This window comes from Larus michahellis, chromosome 1 (assembly GCF_964199755.1).
Source record: "Larus michahellis chromosome 1, bLarMic1.1, whole genome shotgun sequence".
NCBI lineage: Eukaryota > Metazoa > Chordata > Aves > Charadriiformes > Laridae > Larus > Larus michahellis.
This window is the reverse complement of record NC_133896.1, coordinates 121,535,152-121,563,110: the sequence shown is the minus strand read 5'-3', so window position 1 is coordinate 121,563,110 and position 27,959 is coordinate 121,535,152. Positions and strand designations below refer to the sequence as shown.

General features: G+C 44.0%; 2 protein-coding genes across 5 annotated transcripts in view; both read right to left on the bottom strand.

Annotated features, from left to right (window-relative positions):
- The window catches only part of MRPS6 (mitochondrial ribosomal protein S6), a 47,203-nt gene extending 20,222 nt beyond the window's left edge, over positions 1 to 26,981 (bottom strand). Inside the window, exons 1-2 of the mRNA XM_074572557.1 lie at positions 26,573 to 26,981; positions 25,830 to 26,392 (exon numbers count right to left, since the gene is read on the bottom strand). Of these exons, the coding sequence (XP_074428658.1) occupies positions 25,830 to 26,392; positions 26,573 to 26,981 (972 nt within the window). The remainder of the gene's footprint in view (positions 1 to 25,829; positions 26,393 to 26,572) is intronic.
- On the bottom strand, positions 9,165 to 25,969 carry SLC5A3 (solute carrier family 5 member 3). Of its 4 annotated transcripts, XM_074601537.1 has the most exons (4): positions 25,830 to 25,969; positions 21,392 to 21,767; positions 16,624 to 16,916; positions 9,165 to 12,057 (listed from the first exon to the last, which is right to left on the bottom strand). In XM_074601537.1, exon 4 carries the CDS (start codon positions 11,753 to 11,755, stop codon positions 9,614 to 9,616), a length of 2,142 nt encoding a protein of 713 aa, XP_074457638.1. In that variant the 5' UTR covers positions 11,756 to 12,057; positions 16,624 to 16,916; positions 21,392 to 21,767; positions 25,830 to 25,969; the 3' UTR covers positions 9,165 to 9,613. The 4 variants fall into 4 exon arrangements, with proteins under 4 accessions (XP_074457638.1, XP_074457655.1, XP_074457647.1 ...); XM_074601554.1 differs by lacking the exon at positions 16,624 to 16,916; XM_074601546.1 differs by lacking the exon at positions 21,392 to 21,767 and having other exon boundaries at positions 16,624 to 16,913; positions 25,830 to 25,961.
- Positions 26,982 to 27,959: the final 978 nt, after the last annotated feature.

Genomic DNA, 27,959 nt, shown 5'->3' with positions numbered 1-27,959 from the left:
TGGTAAACCCCTTCCTGAGCACACTGCGAGGGAATATATGGTTGCAATTTGCCAATTCAGGTCATCAAGTCCTCTCCCAAAAGCAATGATCTGACAGTTTTTAAGACACTCTGGAACTTTTTCTGACTTCCCAAACTTGCCCTTTGATTCCTCAAGCATTTGGACTGCAATTGCCCAGCCTCACGGATCTACCTTCGCTAGACCCCGAGATAAGCAAAATGTAAAGCCAGACTTAACTGCGCATCCTAGTCTAATCAAGAGCTGCGACAAGTCATCCTTAGGCATGTTTAAAAAAGAAATCCTGTTCATGACAATATTTTTAGATATATTTAGGATTTTAACCACCACAGAGAGCAGAAGTTTTCCTCTTTCTTCCTCCCCATCTTCCAAGATTACAGCTGCTACAGTTTTCTGCTTTCTTGAGAAAGCTGGTTATGCCTCTCCTGGATAAAAGGTCTTGTGGTACAATTTTACCTAATAAGATGTTTAGTATGACATAATTCCCATGACAATGAGCTATGAATGAAAAATAATGCATACAACCCAGCAGCAGAATTAAGATGGAACTTAAGTTTGGAAGCTTATTTCTCAAGAATGTCACCTATACTGTCAAATTTCTCAAGACAAGACTAATTTTAAGTAAGAATTTTAATTCTGGATAAGATCTCTATTTTCAAATAAACTCTTTCAATACCCTTCCTCTAAAACTCAGCCTTGTTTCCATCTCCCCTAGCATTTTCTCTCATCGACTTATTTTAAGCTGTTCTATTCACCCGCATATTTAACACCGGCTTGGAAGACTTACAGACACTGACAGAAAGGGTCCAAAAGCGATGGCTGCTGTTTCCAAGGTAAACTGAAGCCCGCCATCCCCTCACCTCAAGTGTTCGGAAGGAAAAGGCCGCGTTAACACAGAGCCAATGGCTCCTTCAGCTGCCTGGCACCTCCGTTCAGCAAACTGGGCAAGGGGCATGGATCAAAGCACCGTCACACTGCAGCTGTTACCGCGTGCTTCCCTGGATGCTTCAGGGACAAAGTCAGTGGTCTTATCAAGAAGGAGAAGGGCTTCGGTGTGTTGGAAGCGGTATACAACATGACCAGAATTCACAACCCAAGCCACCCCCCTGCCAGGTGATCCCGAACCTGGTACTTTTCCCCGCAGGGAACAGCTCGCTCAGGGCACGTGTGCAGGCACCGCTGAAGCCGCTTCCAGCCTTGGGGTGCCAGCAATAGTCCGGCCTTGGGAGAAATACCTGCAACTGTCCAAAGCATCCATTGTAGCAGCTGGACGTCAGGATATATTCCAAGTCCCCAACACTCCAGCGCTGGAATGCACCACTAGCACCGTCCAGCCTAGTCTAAGCCACTGAAGAGCTCCCTTCGATGAGAGAAATCTTTCAAGGACTAGAAATCTCATTCCTAACACATTGCTGTTACATCCATCTCGCACATCCTTACTGCCACAGAAGAACAAAGAAGAGTCAGGACTAAGAAAAAACTGAACATGGTTAGTAAAAAACTTTCCAAAGAGTGTGTGAGGACCATAGCTGTAACTTTCAAATCCTCACGCTTTTGCAGTACAGTAACTATCCTTGGCTCTGAACCAGAAGAGCGTTTAAGGTGGAAGTCACACTGTTTAGACCAACCGGTGTGCACAAGTGAAAGTGAACCTTGGAAATTTCTTGCACTAGTTCTCCTGTATACTACAGCACATATACTGGGGATACTCAAAGCTAACTTGCAAAACTAGTTTCGTGGTTCAGTCAAGTTTTAAAAATAGTTGCTGACAAATGAAAGGGTTATAAGTATCATGACCATGAAGTCAGATTGTCACCTTATTCCCAGCAGTCTACAACGCCCCCCAAAAACCCATCAAAAAAGCAAATTACCAAGTACAACTCAATTGAACACGCTTGTTAAGACAGGAGGAAGAAAGCACGGAGGTGAAACCTCCTGGCTTGTTCACTTCCCTGGCACAAGAACATGCACAGGGCAAACTGGGACAGCCACATCCAAGGAGGGAGAGTTCACTTCAGAGCCAACAGGCACAGAGTACTCATTACCACCGTCTCCTTGGGTTTGACCAGTGAACCCTCAAAATAAATGCTGCCACAGCATTTATTGAACCTGCCCACAACTTGCCTGGGCCAGGACTCCACAAAGTCTCAAACATCAGTAAACTGGGGATTGACAAAGACTTTGTCAAACTAGTACAAATGAAACCAGATGGTGATGAAGAGGCTTCTTGAACCTCTATTAAAAATCAACAAAATGGAAAGCTGCTCACTGAATCACTAATTAGATAACCAATTAACAGCTAACTAATAAAAAACACAGGAGTCTCACTCCCTCCTGGAAATCACAAATCCATACCAAGTCTGCAGGCTGGAAGCTCTGCTTATTTTTCATCCCAAATACAAAGCTTCTTCCCCAAGTATGTTTTGTACCCATTCCTTCAACCAACCAACAGCTTCCACCTTTCTTTTAAAACACAGCAGCAAAAGAAGAGAATACCAAGAATCATTTTGATGAATGCAGCGTTTCCGCTGCAGTTGAAAATCTGGCTTTAGTGTCCTTCCCACAGTTTTTGCCAACACACCCATCTCTAAAACTGCATCTTCATGCCCAGTCCACCGGTGATTAACCACCAGATCTGTCCCCTTCCTTGCTGAACTGTCACCACTGGTCAACAAAGACGTCATGATTCACACCACGCTTTCCATGGCTATTAGCTCAAATACATCCCTATGGGGGAGCAATAAGGGGGAGAAGGAAGTCGAAGACTCATGTTTGGTCTCTTCTTCCGGAACTCTGTTGGTGTTGTAATCTTTTGCAAATAAAAGTCATTACAAGGTATCCTTCCATTCCCCTGGAGCTAAGCACTGACCACCACACGCAGCAACTGCCTCCTACAAGAGAGAAGACAGCATCACATACCTCATTCTCAGAGCGTGACTGCTGGCACAAGCTCCTTGGAGGACTTGGGCACCAGGACCTATTTCTAGATTGCAGTCAGCAATAAACACAAAACAGGGCTCCAGGCTGGGGCAGTCCCAGAGGGATACCAAAGCACAACTGGAGATATTTAAGGACACTCCAGAATCGAGTGAGAAGGTACCTGTGCCACTCAAGAATTAGTTAAGCAGCAGCTGAACAGAGCATTTAAAGAAAAAACAGAAAAAGAAAAAACAAGAGGAAAAAAATAAACCCCAAATTTTGCACGATATCCAACAAGACTGCTCTATTAAATAAGGGTTCACCCACATTTTGGTTCGCAGGCAGCCTGCTGCTCTGCAGGGTGCTTCAGGCGGCCAGCCTTGCCCTGCCAGCATCCTCAGCTTCAGGTCATAGAAAGATCAGCCCAGACCACCCCCAGCCCCACCTCCCCACAACATGAATCAGCGTTAAGTTTCACAGCCAAACTCCACAACCAAGGTTTGGATCCTTAAGTTCTTCTTGCAGTTTTAAATAATCTAGTTTGTGGGTTGTTTTTTTTTTTTTAACTTCTCCAACCAAATGCCCATGCCCTGCTTCAAGAGGACTGCCTTTTAATGATGGGGGCAAAATGGAAAGTATCTCTATAGGGATGCAACCCCTGCTACAACTAAGAATACGTGTGACGCAATTATGGACAAGCTCTCCAAAATAGCTTCACAAATATCTGTTCTGGTTTTTGGTTTTTTTTTTTTTTCCTCTATTTTTATTGAAACTTTGTACAGAAGTTTTAAACATTTCCATACAATACTTTTAGACAGGACAAAATGCCATGGTAAAGGAATGTAAACTGCAAGAAACACAGTCTGAAGTATCCAAATACTCTCTAATAAGAGTTTTAGTTTGAAGACTAATGCAGTAGGCAAAATAATATGCATACAGTATACAAAGAACAGTATACACAGGGCCAGCAATGCTAACTATGAAAATTTTGCATCAGATTTACTTCAAAGATTTATAGCAATATGATAATTCTATACACTAGACCAAAATTAATTTATCATACATCGTTTCTATGACAAAAAGCTTGTCATTATGGACAGTAGCAACTTACAATATAATTAAGCTGTATTAATCTCATCAACACTTCTAAATCTATATTCCTACTACAATATTTTTTTTTTCAGTATATTGTCTTATAAGATCTTAACAGACCTTTAAATAACACTTTACCAAAAGAGACCTGGATCCATTATAGTGATCTTATCTACATGCCCATTTGGCTTATTTAAAAAAAAAAAAAAAAAAACAAAAACAAAAAAAAACACAAAGGATAAGGAAAAAGGCAGGTTTCAAATGCTATATGATATCATTTGTTTTTGGTCTGAAATGTATTTTAGTTGAATAGTTAAAAAAACAAAAAGGCAGTTCATTAACTGGTATTTTATATAAAATCTGCAGAAAAATACAACGGCAACAAAAAACAAAAATACTTCACAGATATCTGAAAAAACATTATATCAGAGATACAAGGTAAAGCAGCATCACTTTGACACTGTGCTTTAAAAATAAGAAGATGAATGAAGAGACTGCTCTAGTGATATTAGAAAATTTGCTTTCTTCTTGAAGAAGACTACTAACATTTTGCACAGCAACTATTTTTATAACCACCTCATTTAAAAACGTGTATTCATAGACACAGAGAATTGTCATATCATTACCATTTTTGCTCAAAGTGTCTGACTTTACACAGTGAAACTGATAATGCTAAGTGTCACCAGATGTCACTATACCATGAATTCAGTATTAGAACAGAAGTGAAGCAAATGCCTTTAAACCAACACCGTAAAAGAAATAATAGAAAGTGTTTTGTAAACAAAACAAACCACTTTGCAAAAACAAGAGAGTTCAGAGATCTCACAGTGAAATCAGAAATCCTAATTATATATGTTTACATTCTAGGACTACTCTTTACCTTAGGCCAATTAAAGCACATTAAACCATTTAATTATATACAAACATTTTCTTAAAAAAAATTTAAAACATTGCACACAAGTCTGCTTTTTAACATCACAAAACAAGGTTAGTTTTATTTTCAAAACAATTACATTTAAGGGCACAGAACATACAGAATACCAAATTAACAGATGAGTATTTTTGCTTCGCTATACATGCTAAATCCAAAGATTTCCTCAAGAAAGCTAGAGCTTCGCAACTCTTAACTTCTTCCATGTATCCTGTTCTCTGAAAGGGAGCACCTCCCAACACCTCCTTTATCTTAGGATTTAAAAAAATATATATATAAAAAAAATAAAGCTGTACGTTTTAAAGTTGTAAGCATTTTCTGCTTTAAGTGTTCGCGCAGAGATCCTTTAGTGGCTCTGCCCGCTTCACTGTAACCTTGCGGGAAATCCTTTTCACTACTCAGTTACAGTACTCCCATGACTTGCATCAGAAGTCTCATGCTGGCCCTTCTGGGATTAGGGTGGAAAGGGGAACATGAAGTGGAGAAGTAGAAAATACACAAGCGGTATATTGAAGGCCATTTTAATTTCTTACAATCTCTCACCGTTTCCTTTCAGGTATGAGTAAAAGCTAACAGGAAAAAGTAACAAAACCAACAAAAAAAAACAATCCAAACTTTGGCAGAGAATAGCATCAAATCATTCATTTTAAAAAAAAATTAAATAAGAATAGTCTCCCAGAACATACTATTAAGCTCTCAAGAAGCCTCTTTTTTTCTTTTTTTTTTTTTCTTTTTTTTCTTTTTTTAAAATAAAAAGCTTCTGAAGAAATTTCTGGGAAAAAATTCAAATATCTTAACAGAAAAAAATAAGTTAATGGAAGTAACAACAACAACAAAAAAAGGTGTCATTCCAAAATAACTTTTTCAAGACTGTCATTCTAAGCTCAAGGCAATAAATAAACCAATCGCTGCGAGACAGAAGCACGTGTCCTCCTGGATCTACACCTGCATGACTAGCCAGTCCCACCAAGGAGGAGGCCAGGCATTAACATTTATGGAACTGATTGTCCATTGTAGGAGACACTTTTGTAGTTTTACCAGACCAAAAAGTTGGTGTTTAAACCAAAACATATTAACCTGGGTTAACACCTCTTCCACATAGATCACAATCAGATTAGCAAAGGCATGTTTACGCTATAAAAAAACCTCAAGCAAGTTCTTACACTAAGGTCCCTAACACAGGGTAAGGTACTTGCTCACAAAGACAGTTTGCTTGAAGCTTTGTAACTCCCCCCCCCCCCCCCATAATAAAGGCCTTTAATTAAGTGGTTATATGCAGCAAAGAACATTAGCGTGTTCCGTGATGTCTAAGACATAAAAACAGAATACGACCAAAGAGGCTGGCATTAGGCAGAGAGTAGCATAGAAATACATTTTGAAGTGACTTAAAAAAAAAAAAAAGCAGTGGAGAAATAATTTGCTTAAAAGCTTCTTCACGATAACAGGTCTAAAGACGGGGGGGAATGCAAAGCATTACTTTATTAAGATCCTGACTGACTGTGTGTTTTTTTTTTACTGCTGTGATTAATGCAGCAACTTGTTAGTTTAGCAAAAGTGAGAATACATTAAGTGGGAGATGGGAGTATCTCAGATTCAACAGTCAAAGGCCGCCCCATACATTTGCGAAGGATTACGACTCCCTGCCACACCGTGGATCTGACCGTAGTTACACTGCACAGGATACAGGCATCCTGTGTATTAACTCTTTAAACAGCACATGACTTAGGCTGGGGAAGAGAGGAGGTAAAACAAGCAGGGAAAAGCCGTTATAAGCAAACCACTCTTCAGGTGGCAGTAAGAGCCATGCCTTCAGTTTCATAAGCACATAAGGCACCCTGGGAAAAAAGCAAGCACAGATGAAGCAACAGCAGCCAAGCAAAAGGGTCCCTGAGCTTACCTGGCTTCACAGGTTCAGTGGCAATGCATTTGTTAATATTGAGAGCAAAGAGGACCGCCCTGGAAAATCCAAGTACCAGTCACTGATAGAAAGACATGCCAAGTTACTAAGGGACAGTGCCTGCTACACGAGTCTGTCTTTCCCTGTGCCAAATTAGGCATATTAGCCAGATCCCAGCCTTTTCAAGAAGATAGATATTGGTGGACTGAGACTTATCCTTACCCTCCGCAAGTTATTTTTCATCCCACTAGGATCAAATTTTGCCCTACTTTATTCTGCATAGAAACAATTAACTATGTTTTACATCTTCGTTATAGTACCGTCCTTCCCAGCTCAGCCCACTAATGATTTAACTTGAGATGCCATTAACACATTTCACATACTACAATTTTACCATTAAAAACGATTTAAAATATTATTCTCAAAGCCAGCCACACAAACTGTAAGAAAATGTATCTTGTCACACTGGTGCTAATATCAAGATTCAAGTATGGTAACTCCCCTCTTCTACATATATTGCAACACCGCTCCTACACTTGTTACTGTATTTCCAGTTAAGAGCAGTCCACTTTCCAGCAGCAACATCTAAACAAAGTGGAGAAAGGTGGGGCATCTTGGCCTCTGCTTAAAGTCTCGGAATGAACAGATTTGAAGACAACAAAATAAACAAACAGAAAAAGGAAAAAAAACACACACAAAAATGGAAGTTGATAATTTTATCTGGAAATATGTATTATACATCATACTACTAAAAGGTATTTGGACGGCCTGCAGCTTACAGCACCACTGTACTGGAAATCAAACTTTCTCCAGCAGTCAAAGGCAGGATTAACCCAAATTTCCTCTCTACAGAACTGTTTCACCCGTAGGGCTTGGTTCTCGTTTATGTGCCAAGGAAACATTGCTGGACCCTTGAATCAATGCTGTTGGACTGTCAGCATGGTCCCTCAGACCGTTTTTGGCCTAGCCACTTTGTGCTCTCCCAAACAAGTCCTGAGACGAGTTCGGGATCAAAAACAACTGGAGGAATTATTTTCATGGGAAGCCTAGATATGACCACTTTGTCCTGGAGGGGAAAGGAGTTCACTATTACAAGTGCAGCCACACACTGTCAGCTGGCCTCTGTGTCCCAAAACAGACCCTGACTTGGTTTAGCGTTAAGGGTGAGAGCACCCAGGATGGCAACATGTTCTCCTGCTTTACCAAGGGGGACGTGGAAGCGAGCTCTGCAACCTTTCAGTCTGCCAAGCTCCCACCAACCTGCTGCACAGACATGTCCTCCATGCCTGGAAACTCTTCATCCCTGCCTCAGGCACCCATCCCTTGGGAGAAAAGAACCTCAGCATCTCAAGACCTACTGATCATCTGTGATCACCTGGGAAAAGTTTCACTTTTTTTTCCTGAAGGATCTTAAGGGCAGACCTCAATTGCCGACACAGATTACAACTGCACACGCTCCTTATCTCCTGACACAGAATCCCACGGGAGTCATTCCTTACAAAAAAAAAAAAAAAGTCTGACAGGGTGAAAGGGGAAGTGGGAAAAGACACAAGGCAAAAGGACTCTGAAAAATAAGGACCACTTCCACCTCTCTCCCCCACTCCCCCTTCCCTCTTGTCTTCCCACTTGTTTTTCTCCCCTTACAGACTTGCTACACAGCAATGGTGGGGCTGCAGAGTATTTCCTTCTAGATGTATACAGCAGAGGAGAAGAGTTATTTTTCAGTGCACTTACCAAACTGAAGACATGCAAAGTCTCACACGTCTCTTTCCCATGTGGTAGAGCCTACGTACATATTTTTCTCTAAAAAGAGGCTAATCCTAATTATGTCCTCAAGGTTTGGAGACTGAAGAGGGTGAACATAACATATATACTCTTCTATTTCAATATACTACAAAACACAAATAAGGAGTATTTCCTTTTTTTCCTTTTTTCCCCCCCTTCTCCTCCATTGCCAGTTTGTCATCTCCAGGGTTTGGTGGTGTGGGTTTTTTTCCCTTTTTTTTTTTTTTTTTTAAATACAGCAACTTTTCAGTAATGGAATTTACAGTGGATAAAAATCAAAAAAACAAAAACTTTCTTACAGAGAAAAAAAAGACATAAAGCTACTAACAGCTATCATGTTTTAAGCGCTACGAGACAAAATATATTCCTGTTGTTGCCATAAGAGAAATGAGAAACCAAAAAAAACCTAGAAGCGTGAGCAAAATTAAAGAGTGCTAATTTGGCCAAGGTAATACAGCTGTTACAAAGAATGGCTACACAGCAATGTGCATCACAGCCCTACATTCAAAAAAAAAAACAAACAACCTTTCAACACAGCTTTAATCATTTAGATTTTACACATCGATAAATGATTATTCGGTTATCTTCACCTTAATGCTGACTGAGCTCTGTTACTGCCTGACTTCAAACACAGCCACCTGCCTGCCTTTGGTATATTTATACATGTATACATGGAAAAATAAAAGGTTAGTACTGAAAATGGAAAAAAAAAAACGGACAAAAGTGAAAAAAAGAGAGAGACACCACATGACACTTCTGCCTTCAGCAGAGATAGGACAACATGTCTCAAATGGTCTCTAAATAGGCTAAAGTTGAGTTGATCTTACAATTATAGCGTAAACAATGCCTGGGTTGCAGTTGTGTTATTTGCAAAGAAAAAAAAAAAAAAAAAGCACTAAACAAACAAAATCTCCAGAGACCTGTACCAACTTCTGTATGTTTAGCCATACCCTTAAAAGTTCACTATTCACTCACAAAGAGAAATAGACAAACATGAATATTCCAAGCGAACAGACACAGACCAGTCCAGTATTTAGTAATAGTTTAACTTTTGGAGTCTCTTCCAGCATTTGTAAACAAACAGTCTCTTCCTCGATCTCCCGAACAGCTCTCTTGTTCATGTTTTTACTTTTAAAGCCACAGAACCAATCTATGAATTTCAAATGTCTCTCTCTATCATCAGTCTCTTCCTCGTGCTTTTTCTCCCCCATCAAAGCAGCTTGTCCGTTTGAATAACAATCAACTGGTGTCTCAACTTCAGAGTGACTCACAGAAATCACCGGGTTGCTGTCATCTCTGCAAGTAACCAGAAGATTGATATCCTCCGGCTTAATATTTTTAATATTTTCTTCGGATTTGCCATTTGGAATGATATGGTTAGTGTTTTCATTGCACTTGAGGATGCTCTTTTCTTGCACTTTGTACAGCTCCCCCTTTGCGGCGTTCTCTTTGATGTTCCTGTTTTTCACGGCCCAGAAAGTGGTCGTCCGAACCTGCTCCTTCGTAGGCGGAGGCGTGAGGAGGCTTACTACAAAGGTCACAATCCCAGTGATCCAGAACAGAGCTGTCGCAACATACATGTAATGGATGTTTTTGATAAAGCTTGGCCTAGTATCCGGCTGGTTACACTCCGGAGCGCGATAGATAAATGCCAGTATCAATCGTATCGCTCCAAGAACAAACCCGGCCATTCCACCATAGAAAGCCCCCTGCTCATTGCAACGCTTCCAAAAGATCCCCATAAGAAACAGAGCAGCCACTGGTGGGGTCAAATAGTCTGCTACCTCTTGAATATAAAGGTACATCTGACCACCTTGCATTTCTACAATTATGGGGACCCAGGCAATGCTTATAACTACCATGAACGCAACAAAGACTCTTCCTACAATCATCAGTTCTCTAGACGTCGCGCTCTTCCGAATGAGCTTGTAGACATCAAGTGTGAATATGGTGCTGGCACTGTTGAATATCGAGTCCAAGTCACTCATCAGTGCAGCGATCATCACGGCCATCATCAGTCCCCGCAGACCAACCGGCACAAGTTTCATCACCAAACGTGGGTAGGCAATGTTAGAGCATCCAGCTCTGCTCCCGCAGACTTGAAAACAGTGTTCTGGATTAATGCAGGCGATATCATCTGCAAACAGTATTCGTGAAATCATCCCTGGGACAACTATAATAAACATCGGCAGCAGCTTTAAGAAGCCTGCCATCAGAGTGGATCCTTTGGCATGAGCAATGTTTTTTGCAGCTAAAACTCTCTGAACTATGACTTGATCGGCACACCAGTACCAAACAGAAGCTGGGGTCTGTCCCAACAGAAATCCAGGCCAGGGAATATCTTCATCTGTTGGCTCACGCAACATTTTAAGAGCATCAGGCTTTGGGTCGACATTGCAGGAATTGGTATTGGAAATGTTGTAGGTTAACAAGATAGACGTAATATTTGGTGACGCTAACATGTACCTTCTTTTAACTTCTTCAAACCCACCAACCTCCGTAATACTTATGATCATAAGTGTGAGGGCACCAATAATCATAAGCAGAGCTTGAAGGGTGTCTGTGTAGATGACAGCCACAAGACCTCCAGTCACAGTCAACAGTGCAGTCATTCCAATAAGGAGGATAACTGACAAATAGAGGTTCCAACCTAGCGATTCTTGAATAAAAAGTGCCCCTGAATACAAGTCAACTGAGAGTTTGGTGAAGATATAAAGAATTAGAGACAATGCTGCAAAATATATTTGAATTCTATGCCCTCCAAAACGCTTGGACAAGTATTCAGGCATGGTGTATACTCCCGACCGGATGTAGACTGGGACGAAGACCCATCCTAAAAGCTGCAAAAGCATTAAGGCGTTGAATTCCCATGCACCTACTGCAAATCCACTCGCCGCTCCAGATCCTGCGAGCCCAATGAAATGTTCACTTCCAATATTGCTCACAAATAAAGATGCACCAATAGCTACCCAGGTCATAGAACGCCCTGCCAAAAAGTAGCCACTTACGGTGCTCCGATTGTATTTCCACATGGCAAAGAAACCTATGCACATTACAAGCACGAAGTACAGCGCCACAATGGCAATGTCTGCTGTTTCCAAAGAAGCCCTCATTTTTGTAAACAAAATGACTTCGCACAGCTGACGTCCACTTCTCGCCCCCCAGCAAACGTCTTTTAAGCAACACGTGAACCAGTTAACATATATCAACACTGTGGATCAAATTCTTTGTCCCTTGGTTTGCTGTCCTGATGCTGGTGGTTGTGGTACATTTACTTTCTCCGCTTCTCAAATGGAAATTTGGAACTTAGCACGCACTTTTAATCCACATTCCACAAGAGCATCAGCCTTAACTCAGTTGATGTAGGAGAAATTCTTAGTTGCAGCTAAGTTTAGTGAGGCCTACTGTACCAACCCTGCAAGGCAGCAAAGACAAAAGACAAAGATTGAATTAGAGAAGGATTTCATGAAGTAATGAGAAAAAATTTGAAGTCTAGCAAAACAATGACTGAACACCACAGATTTTTTCCCCCTTATATATCCTGCTTTATTTATGCAATCCATAATACACATAATTAAATATTTGTACAACTAAGTAGTAATGCCTACTGTAAACGTTAAAGTCGACTTTCAAGTACCTTAAGAGACGCAGCAATCCTAGAGTATTAAACGACCCAGATTCCCCAGAACAAGGGAAGGAACAGAAATACATTTTTTCTTTAGTCTCTCACAACTCTACTTCTCAAGCCACTAAACAGGCCTTCCTTTTTCAAGCAATCTTAGGGGTGGTAGGGGAAAGCAACCACTAAGGAGTGTTAACCTGGCTAGTCATTTCCTCTATTGCTTTAGCACTGCACCCCACAAATCTTGATAGATCGTGACGTCACATGCATGCACTTGAGACACCAGCTGACTGCTAGAGCTAAAAATCAAAGTGAAGTCACAACACTGTTTAGAAACAACATAAATTTAAGACCAGCTGGAGAACCAAGTTATTCTGCAGGTTTTAGACAAGCTTGCACCTGTCTGGGGTACAGATGATCACAAGGTTACATTTTACTCTGAAAGCTCTTCATACATCTCCCATGTAATCTAAGTGAAGAAAAATTCCCATTCAACCAAGTTACAAAAGCAAAACTATGCTGGACATCGAGCTCTAGGGTAATTCTGTCTGCCATGTGCCTTTTGATACCCATACCCGCACAGTTTCAGGATTTTTTGGGAGCACTCTAGGCACAGGAGGGAGAACTGGATGGACTTTGGTAGCAATGTTACTAGGATGCCAGGAAGTGCTGTTCCCTGCACCATTCACTTGCATCCAAGCATGAAGAGGATCATGTTAACATCAGAGGCAGAAGGTTTTGAGGCAAAGCATATCCTGTCATTCTGTTCCCGAACCCCCCGTCACACTCAATTCTACCAAAGCACATCAGGAAACAGGCACTCATTTAGGCAAGCAGGATTGAAGCGCTCAAAGTGGAGGGAAGGGGATAATAAAAAGACTTGCTGGAAGGGAGCTGGACAGGTGGGAAAGGAAGGGGCACCGAAGAGCTGCTCGGTGGCTCCTACCTCTGCCATGGAGGTAGGATGCTCCTATCTCCTATTTAATGCCCTGAGAGGCATCACTTACCTATACCCACCCAAAATCATTTAACGGGTTTAGAGAATGCTGGATGTAGATTCTGCTACTTCCTACACTAAACGGGCATAGCAAGGGAAAAGAAGATCAAAGCAAAGAACCAGGTTAGTCTAAAGATCAGAACACAAATCTTTAGTATTCAAGATGATTACGGAAGAGTAAGGAACAGGGTCTGGCTCTGTTCCTCTTTCCCACCCACTAGAAAAGGCACAAAAAACATTGGATCTTTGTTCTGACCATAAGGTTTACCAGCCTTAGAAGTCATAAGCATTGGCTTCAGGCATTCCCCAATCCACTTAATTTGCAGAAGTGTTCTGGCACTACACTGAAGCTCACATTTTCCTATCAATTCATCTATGATTAATACAAACACCCAGATAACATTCTAGTATTTGGGTGGTTGCCTGTTTAGCATTGCTGTAGCATATTCATTTTGCTTAAAAAAAAAGTAAATAAAAACATTAAAAATTCTCAGATAGACCATAACAAAAAATTTTATTAAGGTTGAAAATGCACACACTCCCCCCTCTGCCTTACTTTGTGCATCACGGAAGGCAGCAACAGTGCTGATGTAAGAATGTCCATTTCTCATTAAGGCAGATGTATTTTTAAGAAAAAGCCTACGCCAAACCACAGCTTCAGCCTTAAGGAGAAATTCACAATCACATTATTCGTACCAGCAGCTGTTTTTCATGAGTAGTTCAGAATCAAACAAGATAACAAGGGTTCCCCACCACCACCACAAACCCACAGGAGAATACAGATATTCATTCTGCTGGAGTTATAGCCAATGATGAGACTACAGAGACATGGCACAAAATGAACTGATTACAGTAGTGTGCTAAATTTATCATGCTCATAAGCCTCAATCCACAGATGTATGTGAAATTCTTCTACAGAAGAATTCATATTTATCCCCACCCGCAAATGCAGTGAAAGTTAAATAGTCTATTAGTTTAATCCGACACAAAATTATAAACACTTCAGATCATATGATGCCATCAGATACAAGTATAATGTACTATTCTTAGTTTTAAGCGCTTCTCAGTAACACTTTAATAGTGCTACATTCAGCTAAATTTTCAAGTGAAACTACATTAAAAATATTTATAGTTTTGGTATAAATGTTAAAGGAAAGGGGAAGAAGAGATTTTACTGAGACACAGTGAAAAGAGCTACTACTATACAGAAAATTAGAATAATGGGCAAGCTAAAGAAATAGTAATAAACAATTATTTTCCCTCTTCTGTTGTCCTGCTCTGTTGCTAAAATATGTTAGACTTGAACTTTAGTTCACCTCCCAACATCTTCCCTGTAGGTTAATCAATGACCTTGCAAAACTATACTGTACAGTAATATGCATAAATCACAGAAATATTTGTTAAAACTAGGTCTATTTGATACAAGAGGTACCCAGCTCATAGTATGACTATTACAAGCATGTTCAATCCCTCTGAGAGGTGTGTAAGTAGAAGATGCAGCTGCCCTTGAATAAATTGTGACATTTCTCAATTAGGATACTTGCCAAACTACTCTGGGCTCATTCTAATCAAAATAAACAATACGTGAAGTTTCTTGGGCATTTTACATTGGAAGGTACAGCCAGACCATGCATTTGAAATTATCAGTCTACAGAGACCTGAACCATCACCTTTGTAATCAACATCTGAATTTTGCAGGGTTCAGCTTACTTGAGCAGGAAGGTGGAAAGTTTTCAGTAGCCGGTACAAATTTGCTGCACTGTCACTAAATTACTGTACTAAAGTAGCTTCTTGTACCAGTTTCTTATTAGACCTAATTCTAAAATAACCCTGAAAGTTTTTTCATTACGAAAATGAGACTCGTCCCTCTGAACTTTCAGCAAGTTATGACCTCAAGTCTTAAGAAGGACTTTTGAGACGCCCCATGCGAGTTTAATCTCAAGTTATTAGAACAGCACACATTGTGGCACTGACAAAAAAAATAAAAAAGAGACAGAAAGACAGCACTGCTGCCAAGGACTGTGAATTTTTTTCCCCCCTAAGGCTGTTTTCTGGCTGGATCATATCAAAGGCACAAAACAATGTGCTTCCCTCTTGTCTGAAGATAGAGGGCTACAGCTTTGGTGAAACAATGCATATGTCTCTCCAACAGGCAGCCTGTCCTTTCAAAAAAAAAAAGTCTCAAGCAATTCCCTGAAGAGACATTAGATAATGTGAAGCAGATTTAGGGTGGGATTTTTAGGAGAAATTTGTATGATTGTTAAAGGAAAACTTTCTCCACAGTGCTTTTCTAATAAGATGGGTCTTCAAACATGCCAGAATCAAACTGCGCCAGCCCTAAAGCAACTATTTGTTTTCTGCTCAGTCTACTTCTCTTCTCAGTAGATGGGGAAGTTTCCCAGTTGACTTCCCTTTTCTCTTGCAGTTCAAGAATCAGTCCCAATGACCAACGTTTTAAGGGTTATTTGAGGATGCAGATGCCCAGGTCACACGGGAGCATCCACTGCTAACATTTGTTACCAAATTAAGTACATACTGAACTTTGTTCAAAGACTTCAAAGTAGTTTTGAGGTTCTTTCTTAGAAACAGTGTTTTTCTCCTCCACTCCCACCTTCTTCAAGCAGGGGTATGTTAACTCATACCAGTAACCTTTTACCTACTGAACAGCTCGCATGAAAGAAACGTACTTAGATTGCTGGGTTCAACACCTACATGGCAAGCATTAACAATCTCTCTCCCCCAAAAAAAAAAAAAAAAGAAAGAATAAAAGTCTCATGCCTTGAGCGGGCCTGTACAACATTCAACCCCTTGAGTGTGTTGTCTGGCCTGCTCACACTGCAGGCTACCTGCTATGGACACACAAGTGAGTTCCTACCTGTCCACTGCTCCACAGTAAACACAATGTTGGCTGAGGTAGCCTATCTCTCAGAAAAAAAAAAAAAAAGGAGGAAAGAGCTTCATTCCATTTATTGCAGCACTCTAGAACACAAAAAAAAAAGCAGCACAAATGTTCTTCATAGAATGACTGATACACAGCAACTTATCTTTATGTATTACATGCCCTTGAGAAAGCAGGGGCTATCCTTGCCATCTGCTCAACAGAGCCTAAATATCCATGACCGCAGTTTCAGGACTCTCCTTCATAAACCAGGAGATGGGGCAGAGGAGCCGGGCAGGAATCCCACCTGAGACAAACAGGGTACATCGTTGGCAGCAGGAAAGCTCGGAGGCAGAAGGTGACCTGTAGCATCTAATAAATAACTTCAGTTAAGGCCTGGGCTGGCATTCCCAGCAGCTAAACAGGCTGTAGTAAGAGAGTACCACATTCACAAGTTACCTGAACCAGCAGCGACCTGACTAACCTGTTTGCCACACGTGCTCTGCTGCCCCAAAGTAGTACCGCATCAACACTTCTGCCGGCCTTGGAGAACACAGGTGCCGCAGAGGCAACTCTATAATCATCACTACCATAAAAGTCCAATTGAGGTGCAAGGTTCAAGTCAGTCACTCAAAGGAGTTGTTATGAACACATAATGCATTTTTTTTTGTCTGGGGTTTCAGGAATCGATCCAGTTCTGGTCTTCATTTTACTGCTGCATCAGAAAGAGAAGCTTGCTCCGCAATACATTCTTCTCGATTCTTTTCTAAAGGACTGCTGAAGGAGACACGAGAAAAATAAGTAACCTCACAGCATGCAGTTCAGCAGAAGAAACAGAGAACTACGCTGCATTTGCTAGTCAGAAGTGTAATGCTACTGTGGACTATTACAGAACCAGTAACTAGAGAACTGAAGGCCAACTGAAGCTGAAGGGCACTGTGAATGACAGTGTTAGAGAAGCAGATCAATTTAGTTGTGTTTTTGATCATTCTTCCCCCCAATACCAAGTGTATATCCCTATACAACCTATCAAGTCACTGACTGGGGGGGGTGGGAAAGGGGCAGGGAGGTGCAATGGGAAGAGCAGAAGAAAGAGGATGCAGTTTATTGCAGTGCTCATTCAGCACCCTGTAAACACAACAGAAGCTACAGTACTGCTGAATTGCAAAGCAAGAGGAAGGTCGCTTATTTCCCGAAACCCACATCATCATCAGCGCCTCAGCAAGCCACTTTGTGCCACTGCCTGTGGCATTCGCATTTGGATGGTTTCTCTCCCCATGACTCAGTCCCCAGCGCTCTGTCAGGAACAGCAGATTATTTGCTTCGATGTTCTTCTGAAAATTGCTAACAGCTTGGGGGGGGGGGAGGGGGAGTGGACAACAACAGAAGGGAAGAGGTATAAAGTTCCTTTTTATTTGTCAAAATAGATACCAGAAAGGACCACCTCCTCTGTGCCTACCTAGGCATACTGTAGTCATCTTGCTCAGTTCTTAAGAAAGACTAGCTCATCAGTTTGAGTTAAACTGGCTGCTAGTCTAAAGAAAATATGTAGGTAAGTACTTCCTTTTTCCCTCCTCAGCTCAAAGAGCAGGATGATGTTTACATGGGCAACAGATGTTATCTGGGTTCTCTGAAGAGAGGGGCAAGTACAGCTGCTGCTCAGCACCACAGAGTAACTGGGCCACTCTTCCCTGGCAAATGAACTGAACCATTCCTGCCTCTTCCATAACTCAAGGCGACGTCTATCAGAGGCTCAAATGTGCAAAGACAGGTTCTCACGACAAGCAGCTCCATCCCTCAGCAAGGAAATGATGTTTTTCTTTGAAACTGCAGACAGATGACATTCTTCCTTCTACACAGGAACTGGAAGCAGAAGAGGAAGGAGGGTACTGAGAAGGCACGTGGTCAACAGTAACTAAGAGCACAACAGGGCAAAGAGGGAAAGCAAGCCATTTTAATGGAGGTGGGACACGGTGTCTCCTCCAAGAGATGGCAAAAATTAGAAGATTCTGGCATCACGCAGCATCAGGCAGAATTTTTCCTGCCAGGTAAGTGTGTCAAGACGTCAGCTGACATACTAAGTTGGAAGCTGCAGAGGGACACAGCCTGAAGACTCAAATTCTTTTTTGTGGCAACCTAAAGTTCAGAAGCACAAACATTTTCACCACTGCTGGCAAGTACTATTTACTGAAGTTAGTCTGATGAAGTTCTTAGTCGCTACAAGCAACAGTAAGAGAATCGGTAAAACAAAGCATAATAAACATGCATGTACTTGATTTCTATAGAGGATCTGGGACCACATAATCAAGTTTTCTGGACATAGAGGACAAATTTTATCACTCTATTAGAAGCACACCATCAGGAAGTGTTGTAAAATCTCCACCACTACTGAAGATGACCCTTTTCTTTAACTGAAAGATATAATGATGTGATCCAGTTGGTGGTTATCACCATTCACTAGTAACTGATGTAACTGGCATACTCCTACCCTAGAAGAACGTGCTGGTTCTCCCCATTTGAAGAGGATCTTGGCTAGGAGACTACAGACTTCAGAAGTTACTTGGGGAAGGAGAAAGGAGTAGTGTAATTGTCAGTGACCATGCAACTGGGGAAAACACTAGGGAGAAATTCTTCCTAGAATCTCTAGGGGTAAGAAAAAAAATAAAACCAGACTCGTTGAGCTTATTTAGGACTTCCCCAAGTTCCCATCACATTTATGGCTGCCCACAATCTTTCCAAGAACATAAAGCATCATAAGTTTTACTGAAAGGTGAGACAGAAGTTTCCAGGCCATACATAATCCTAGAATTTAAGTTTGAGGCCCTCCAAGCTTTGTACTCTCCCAGGTGCTCTTGTGAGATTTCTGATACTTCTTAGGGATTTTAAGACACTAAAACAAAGCTTAAATAAAGTTATCTTAGATATAAAACAAGTAGTGCTATTCTACATCAAGCTTTGTAATTACCTATATTAACAGCTACCAAACATTGATTTCTTTTTTTACTAGTCTGAAACACACACACCTCAACTCCACCAAACCCCTACCCCTCCCATATCCATGCTCTGTATGTACCTTTGCTTTTAATTATTATTCCTTAGATGTCTGCACAACTGAAGCATAAAGACTGGCTTGCAAGTGGACAAACCAGAATTAAACAAATATGTGAGAAATAGCAGAAAAATAGTCCCTATGTAGTTCCTCACATTCATATTTCTAGGGTTCATGACCCTTCCTTTACACCACCTGCTTGTTTCCCTCCCCTCATCCCATCAGGAGCGATGCATTTCTGCAGTACCTCATTTCCAGCACCGGTATCTGCACTAGTGCTCCCACAGTACAGGTCCTTCATTTACACAGATCTTGCCTTATTTTCCATACTTTTACTTCCCATCTTTCCTGTCCCACTTCTCCGTAACTAGTTATATTTTGCCCATGTGTCCTCCCTTTTGTTTTTCACCCCTTTCACCTTCTAATCAGCTCTTCTACAGATTGCACACCCGACATATTCCTGCTGGTGCACTGGGCAGGCGGTTTTGAAGGGAACAACCTGGTGCCCAGTGGTTTCTGCTGCCCTTGGATAAGCAGCACAGAGGCTGGTATATGCAGCTCTATCAATCAAGTGCTTCCACCTAAGTAACTCTTACATTGCCACAGACTTGTAGCACAGGAGGTCTGGGCAGCTGTGGCTCAAAGAATTAGCAGCCTGCTCTGGCTGGAATCTGACAAAAGGCAAAGTTACTTGATCAATAACCAAGAACCACCAAAGTCATTTTTGGGTGGAAATTGCCAGCATTATGGCTCTGGAACAAGGCAATTGGAGAAATCAGCTCCTGATAGAACATGTGAAGAAAGAAAGAACTTCCATTATTACAAAATATGGTATGTACGATGTATTAGAAGAAAGCAAACATATACACACTTTCATACTTGAAATAACTTAACAGCTTATTCTAAGTGATAGAATGGACATCTTTAAAAGATTTGGTCACTTTTGAGGGTTTTTACACCAACCGAGAGTAATAATGCTATTTTAATCACAACAGGTTCTCCTTTCTTCTTTTTTCAACAGTCAAAGGATAGACAATCTGCTCTTATGCTGAAGTTGTACAAGCATTTCCCTCTTTATATACATGATGCAGACACATGTATACGTACACACAGTGAACAAATGAGAAGGGATACACAGTCAAGAGAGAAGCGCACATTGCTAAGTCAGTAACAGGGGTGAAGAGCAGAAGTCATATCTTAAAGGTTAAGCCGCCATTCCCAGCCACTGAAGAGGGGATAGCCAAATCCCACTGAGGTCTGCCAGTCTCAGCATGGACACAAGGGCCTGCCCACAGTCCTGCCTCAGCACTCAGGCTTGCAGCTCTACAGCTTAGGGAACTAGAGTGGCCAAGTTAACCAGGGCATCCCATTACATACACTCACTTAAGCACATCACTCGATACACTGCAGAAGCCTGTGCAAACCAAGAGGCTTTCGAGTCCCTTACTCTTGCCATCAACTTAGTACTCGCTTTGGACAACTTTACCAAATCCACCTAGCTAACAACTATCTGCTATGAAAAAAGCTTAAACTCTTCTGTAAAAGAGAATAATCCCCTACCTCCCCCCACACCCAAGCCAGGCACATATCCCACACTTGGCAGAAACTCGGAAGAGGACCACTCCTAAATCTTCAGATTGAAAAGTGTTACTCTTATGGAAACGCTTAAGGCAGAAAAAGAAAGGCTGACTCCTATAGGAGAGACAATGCTAGATCTTGTAGTTTTCTAATCTTGCCTTTTAGTTTCAACTCTTTGGTCTTTGTTCCAGCACCACCCCCAACACAAGGGTCCTTCCCTGCTAGGCAGAATACTGTGAAGAACAGCCTGTTTCAATACACTAAAAAAGTCAAAGGAAATGGAGGAAACCTTTTGCGTAATCTTAACCTGCTAAGTAGGGGAGGGAGGCAGGGAAGATGTACAATTCAAATGTAAGAACGGGTAGGTTCACCAGAAAGGGAAGAAAATAAAACCAGTATCTGCCTGCTTACTGCCCTCTTCATTCTCCCCTCCTTCTTCCTAGCAACTAAGATATCAAAAGCCCAGTTGCTGCAGCTGCCTCCACAGCAATTAAGTGTAACAGTCAAGATGTCGAGCAACACTGCTGCCCATTACTTTGGCTTTCCTAAAACAGCCAGCGATCCCCACAGCAGGCAGGGAATTTTTGAAACATGGCAACCCACTCCAAAGGCAACAAAAACACACCAAAGGTAAGTTATGTTGCGCAAACATGCCAGTCAAACTGAGAGCTCAGATTCACTCCAGTATTGCAGAGGTGGGTGGAATGGTCCCCTAGTCCGAGTATTTGCTGAAACAAGGTAATTAGGTTTCAGAAGAGTATGCTGCTAATAAAATATTGATGTGCTTCCTCATTTTAAGTAAAATAAAGTACTTTCAAACTGTCCATTCACTTCAGTTCCAGTTACAAAGCTCTTTTGTCGAAGACAGGTGTCCCAGCTCGCAAGAGTCAAGCAGCAGCAAGAGCAGCATGGGAATACCGCCACCTCCTCTGTCTGTCCTAGGCTCCCCAAGCTGCCAATTTTCCTTGGAGGGTGTCTCGCATTGCCGCCCTGTGGTCAGTCTGCAAAACAGCATCAGAGCAATAGGAAGCCATTTCCAGCTCTTCCTTCCCTTTCCCCCCCAACTTCCTTCCCCGGGCTCTCAAGGGAGTTTTGGAGGGACAAGAGGGGTAGGAAAAGGAAGCCTCCCTGAAGAGCTCTCCTTTCTCCAGCAAGCCACAACTCCTGCTAACTCACTAGCGGGTCACTACCCTTTCCTGCTGAAGGTCCTGCTCTGCCATAATCCCTCTCGCTGAAAGCCGAAGATGACTCTCCTGGGAGAACATTAGAAATAATCAGGAATTCATCTTTTGCTATGAATAGTAAAGTTTAGAGCATGAACAGCTGTGTCTTCATTTTGCACCTCTACCTTCACCACAACTGCAGTCTTTGACTCGGGCTCTTGAGTGTAGGCAACACGTCATTTACCTACATCTGTACACTACTGATAACAAGTCTGACATCAAACTCCCCAAGCTCACCGTACTATTTGTTATTTGCATGTTGGAGTCTAGAAAGCCACATACATGGGCAAAATTCATTATTTCCACCCTAAGTTCCAGTCATTTCACTGGCCTCATACCTTACTTTTCCCAAAGCATCTCCTCCATACACTCACGCACAAGAGTAACACGAGTCCAAGTCCCTCACTGTGGTTACGCTTCAAACATGGCGATGCCACAGAGAAGTAGGTTTTTGTTTATTTTGGCGGTTCTTTTGGGGTTTTTTATTATTGTTTTCCTAAAAGAAACTGACTGGGATCTCTGCTGGTCAAGGACTCTGTCCACAGGCAATTTACAAATACAGTATTTCTAGTGCAAGTCAATTACCTGATCATACATTACCTACAAAACAGGACAGAGAATGACTGCTCAGCTTTGACTTCAGAAGGAAGTCAGGAACTTTTGTGAAAAGTACATGCAGACAACTGCTGACAAAGTCTGAAAGTAAAAGTTTTCCCCCTTGCCCATCCACTCCCTCCCTCCCCCCAAGATCTTGGGTGTTGCATTTTTAAGACACAAAATGAAAGCTGAAGAGGCTCTGAGGAGGTCTGCCAGGAAGCAAGGGGACATGGGAGCACCAACCAGGACTGAGGGGTCATGCTCACCCTGTAACCATGTCCAGGCTAGCTGGAGAGGGAGGAGACCAGCTGCACAACCGAGTCCATGGTTCACAACAGAAGCCACATGCAAGAAAAGAACGAGGAGGGATCCCTGATTTGATCACAAGCAGTGCTAGGGAGTAACAGAGTTTAAAGCAACAAAAATGAATCTGAGGGATTTATTCTGCCTAGATCTATGAAAATGCCAACTTAACTATTAAAAATAATTGTGGGTGGGGAGAAACCCACAGAATCATGAAGTTTGCCTTCAAAGAGAGCCGTGAAAGTCTACAGGACTGTAGCTTTGAGAAGGTTTGCACTGAAGCTGCCACGGAGCTCACAGGAGTTAATGACAGCCTTAAAGCACAAGAAAGCCAGGCGGCAGGGGCGCTTTTTTTTTTTCTTGGCAAGGCAGGGGAGCTGTCAGAGATGAGAAGGATGCCACAGACAACAAGAGAAGATTCAGCACTTGCTCAGGTCTCAGACTAAAGCAGGCACCGGAGCATGCAGCCACCACACAGATGGACTGACACTGTAAGACAGTGAACACCTGTCCAGGGCAGCTTCATCAGGAAGCACTAGTGTTAAGAAGCAAAATAATTTATTCAGGACCGTATATGATCTCTCCAACTTCTACAGGAAGGAGTTATGTAGTCACTCCATTATTTCAGACTGTTTTATTAGCCCCATACTCAGATGTCCATGTTTTGACTAATTTAAGTTATTATTACAGTCAAGATTGTGCACCGCTATGGGGGTCATTAGAGCAAACCCTTTGCCAGGATTCAGCAGGACCACGTAGCATATAACCACTACAGAAATTTTTTTCAAGTGTTCTCATTACAAAAGAAAGGCAGCAGCAAGATACTGGAACTCAAAAAAAGCGCACAGGTCTGGTGTACTGTCAACACAAACAAAAACCCAGCATCTAGAGACAGACTCTCTAAATTTTAGAGTTACAACAAGGGTAGGTTATAAACAGCAGTGCACCTGAATCAAAACTTAAGTGTTTTAACATAATCACAGAGCTAATAAAATCCTTAAGATACACCTATTAGGAAAGAATATACTAGAGAGTCAAACTTCAAAGAGGAAAAGGTTGCAGATGTTAAATCTAAAGTGCATTGATGCTCATTAGAAGCATCTTACAGCGAAAAGCTTATCCCTGCGTCTCTGTGCTCACATCCTAGGAACCAAAGATCCTTTCCACCAGACAGCACTCCATGGCATCCTTTCAGAATAGTCAATTTATTCGTGTCTCAGTGTTATGTCAGATTTGCTATGCTTTCTGTCCTGCTCTGCATTCATAGTGCCTGCACAGCATAATGCAACTCCCACATTAACAGCATGTATACATAAAAAGCATCTCATCACTTTACCTATGGCTTATACACTGATGGGAAGGGTTGTGGGAAAAATAAATAAATAAATAAAAATCACATGTTGACAACCCAAGTCCAGAAGCAGTGTGTTTTGTCAGAGCAAATGCTGCTCTGTAAGGTGGTGCAGCAATGTCACCAGATTTTTTTCCCTGTTGCCATATTTCTCCACTAGAGGACTCACCTGAGAAGTCTACTACAGCTTCCGCAGTTAAGCCAAGTCAAAAAAAAAAAAAGCCAACCCTGACATGTGGATGGTACATGTAAAATGAATGGAAATGTACTAGTATATGCGGCACATGTAATACATGAAAACATGCTCCCGTAACTACAAAAGAAACACAGCAATGCTATTTAGCTTCCTGCTAGTCTATGACAAATATACATGATCATTTAAATGAAGGTTAAATGCAAGAGCAAGCATGTCCACACTGGGTCAGATCACAAGGGTTACAGCCTAGCAGACGTGCTGCTACATTCCAAGACCAGCACTGCATATTAAGCTGGAAAGTAGCAGATAAACAAAGGCTATAGAAGGTACTAGAGAAGGGCCAGTATCAACTATTATTTTCCAAATAAAGGGTCCCACCTACACAGAGATGTTTCTATTTTATTATTATTTTTACGCACAAGTACGCGCACACCCCCCCACTGATTAAGCCCTTGTAAAATAGAAAGAGCATCATATAACCTCACTCACTCACGCCACGGCTTATCATCACGCCGCCAAAAACAGCGGCAACGGCTAGCAACCCTTCCCGTGGGTGATACGGCCAGCCGTATCAGCAGAGCTCAACTGGTGTTAGCAACGGCAGGGGAAGAAAGTAATTAAAGAATATATATTCTTGCGACTTCCCTGGTAGAGAGGGGGGCCTGCAAGGCAGGGGAGCTGGCACCCCGGGAGGGAGAGGAAGCTTGCCGAAGCCAGTCCTTGCTTTCCCCTGCCAGGGCTCACCCCAAGGCCTCCCAGAGGCGAGGGGACCTAGACTGGTGGTTGCTGCGACCTAGCAAGGTACCCAGCCAAGACACAGCAGGTGCTGGGGAGGGGGGTGTGGGGTGGAGTGTGAAGCACATGGCGATGCAAAGCGCTGGTGCTGCAGAGGAAGAGAGGCACCAATGTACAGGGGCAAGGAAAGGGCTAAGTTCACTTGCACCAGGCAAGGGGTGGGGAAGGGGTGGCGGGGGCGGTAAGAAAAGGAAAAACGCATCTATTTCGCTAAGTGTGGGATCTGCTTACCTGCGGAACGAAGGGGAGTGGGGGGAGGGGGGGGGGAGTGGAGGGGACTGCGGCTCCAGGGGAGCAACTAAGCAAACTCTCCAAAGGAGCAGAGGAGGGAAAGAAAGAAAAAAAGAAAAAGAAACGAGTAAGGGGAGAGACGGCAGAGAGAGGCACGGGGGAGAGCCTGAAGCACGCTGCGCAACCCCGCTGCCCGGCGCGGCGGGGAGGGCGGGCAGGGCTCGCCCCCAGGGGAAGGGGCCGGCCGGGGCGTGCGGCGGCCAGCACACGGCGAGGGGAAAGCGAGGAGGGGGCACCAAAGGCTGAAGGTAGGGGTCTGTCAGGTCCCACCTGGCTCCCTCCCTCCCGTCTCCCCTCCCACACTCACCCTCTGCATGGCTTTCAGGATCAAAGCCAGTTCATAGCGGGGCATCTTAGAGCTCGGCTGTGGCGGGAAGAGCAGGGATGCGGCGGGGCAGAGGGTGGGGAGAAGGGGGCGGCGATGCCGGAGAGAAGTGGGGAGGGGGGAATGACCGAAGGAAGAAGAGTGCGTCCCCGGCGGTCCTGGCTGCGGCTCCTGCCCGCGCTGCTCCCGGGCTGCACAGACAGCCAGGCGGGCGGGCGGACGGCGCGGCTTAAAGGGCGCCGGCAGCTGCGCAGGCTCGGCCGCGCCGCCCCCTGCCCGCCACAAGCGCCGCCTCCGCCGCGCACACGCCTGCCCGCCGGGGGGCCGCCGCCCGCCTGGGGGCTGCCCCACCGCCCCGGCCCGGGGAGAGGGTGGGGGGGGAAGGAGGGCAGCGGTAGGGGGATGCCCGCCGCCGGGGAGCGGGCCCAGGCCGGGCGGGCCGCGCCGCGGGCGCCGCCTCCCCCCCCCACCCCAACCCTGCGGCGGCTCAGGGCCTGCGCCCGCCTTCCTCCTTCCCGCCGCCGCCGCCGCGGCGGCTGTGGCTGCTGCAGGGAGTGGAAATTTCCACTGAGTCCGCCCCCTCGCTCCCCCCCCCCCCCCCTCCGCTCACACACACACACACACACACACACACACACACACCACCCGAGACCGCACACGGCGCGGGGGGGCGGCCTGCGCCTGGCTGCCAGCCGCCCACGGCAGCGGCCCTCGTCCTCACGCACCTGGGTGGGCCGGCGCCGGCAGCGGGCGGCAGGGCAAGGCCGCACGTGTGGGGCACCCCCTGGGCTCTTCCAGAACCTTCCAGGGCCCTTGGGGGGGTCTCTGCGCCTGTCGGCCAGAGCGCAGGTGGATGGGACCCAGCCGCAGCGCGATGGGTGTGGGCACCCGAGGGGCAGCAGGGTTGGAGGGACCGTGGCACAACTGGAAGATGGCCGGCCTTGATGCTGGGGTGCTGCTGGTGAGGGAGCTTCTGGGCAAACGTTTGCCAGCCAGCGGGTGCTCCGGGCACAGCCTTGGTGTTGTACTTGCCAGGCGCCCATCAAGGTCAGTGACACTGATACCCTCTGTCAGCAGCACATCCGACACCGGCGGCCAGCCGGAGCTGTGATGGGAGCCTACAGCCACCTGCATCCACCAAAGAGGGGTGTTGGGAGAGCCTGGTGTACGTCAGGTCTGTTTGGGCAGTATTTATTTATTCCACAGGAGAGACACATCCCTCCAGGGGTACCCCCTTCCCTCACATGTACATCAGAGTCACCAATATATGGGGTGGCTTTAAAGAGAGCCGAGCTCACACCAAGTTTGTACCCAAGGTGTTGAAGCCCTCGTCGCTTGGCCCTGTCTGCCCTCAGAAAAAAGGGAGGCAGGGGAGGAGAGAGCAGCGCCACCGTGTTCTGGCTCAAGGGGCAGTAGGAAGGAAGGCAAATCTTGAGAGTAAAAAAAACTTTAAATCTAGGAAATCTCAAGCCTGCCCCATCAAGAGAGGCCTCAGCTTCTCACCTAGGAACCCCAGCCATGCCCTGCCCCACCACCAAGTGAGGTCATTTGGGTTTTGCTCTGCTTGCATGGCGGGTAATAGCGTAGTTGGCGAAACGCATCCCAGGTGCAGGTATCGCAAACTGAAAACTTCTCCCAGCACTTTCTACCCTACCTTGCAGCACAGCCAGCACCGGCAGCGCTCTGGGCCCTCCTCATCTAAAGCAGATGTGAGTTCTAGGTAGTTCCCTGCATGGTACTGTGCCCTGCAGGCACAACAAAGCCCAGGTGGCTGCTAGGAGCCGTTTTGTGCACTGCTACAAGTTATCAGGATGAATTGCCTATGCAGGGGTGTTTACGCATATTCCCAAACTCCCAACCCCCCCAGTGCTTAGGCAGAAGTTGCCAGGCAGCTAACAGGTTTAATTTACGGCCTGTTGGTGCTTACCATGTACAAGCCCTCCCTGAGTTACGTTGCTTGCTTTTTTTTTTCAGTACGGTGTTGGCTGCCCCGCGCTTATTTCTTGTTCTGAGCAGGTGCCTGGTCAGTTCCAGAGGAAATCCAGGGAGTTTGTAAGTGATGGTGGTGCCCAATGGATGTGAGAATGCCCGGGCATCCCTGTCGTACACACA

What these genes read in the sequence shown, in the direction of transcription:
- SLC5A3 (XM_074601537.1), bottom strand. Translation starts at nt 11,755, where the DNA reads ATGAGGGCTTCTTTGGAAACAGCAGACATTGCCATTGTGGCGCTGTAC.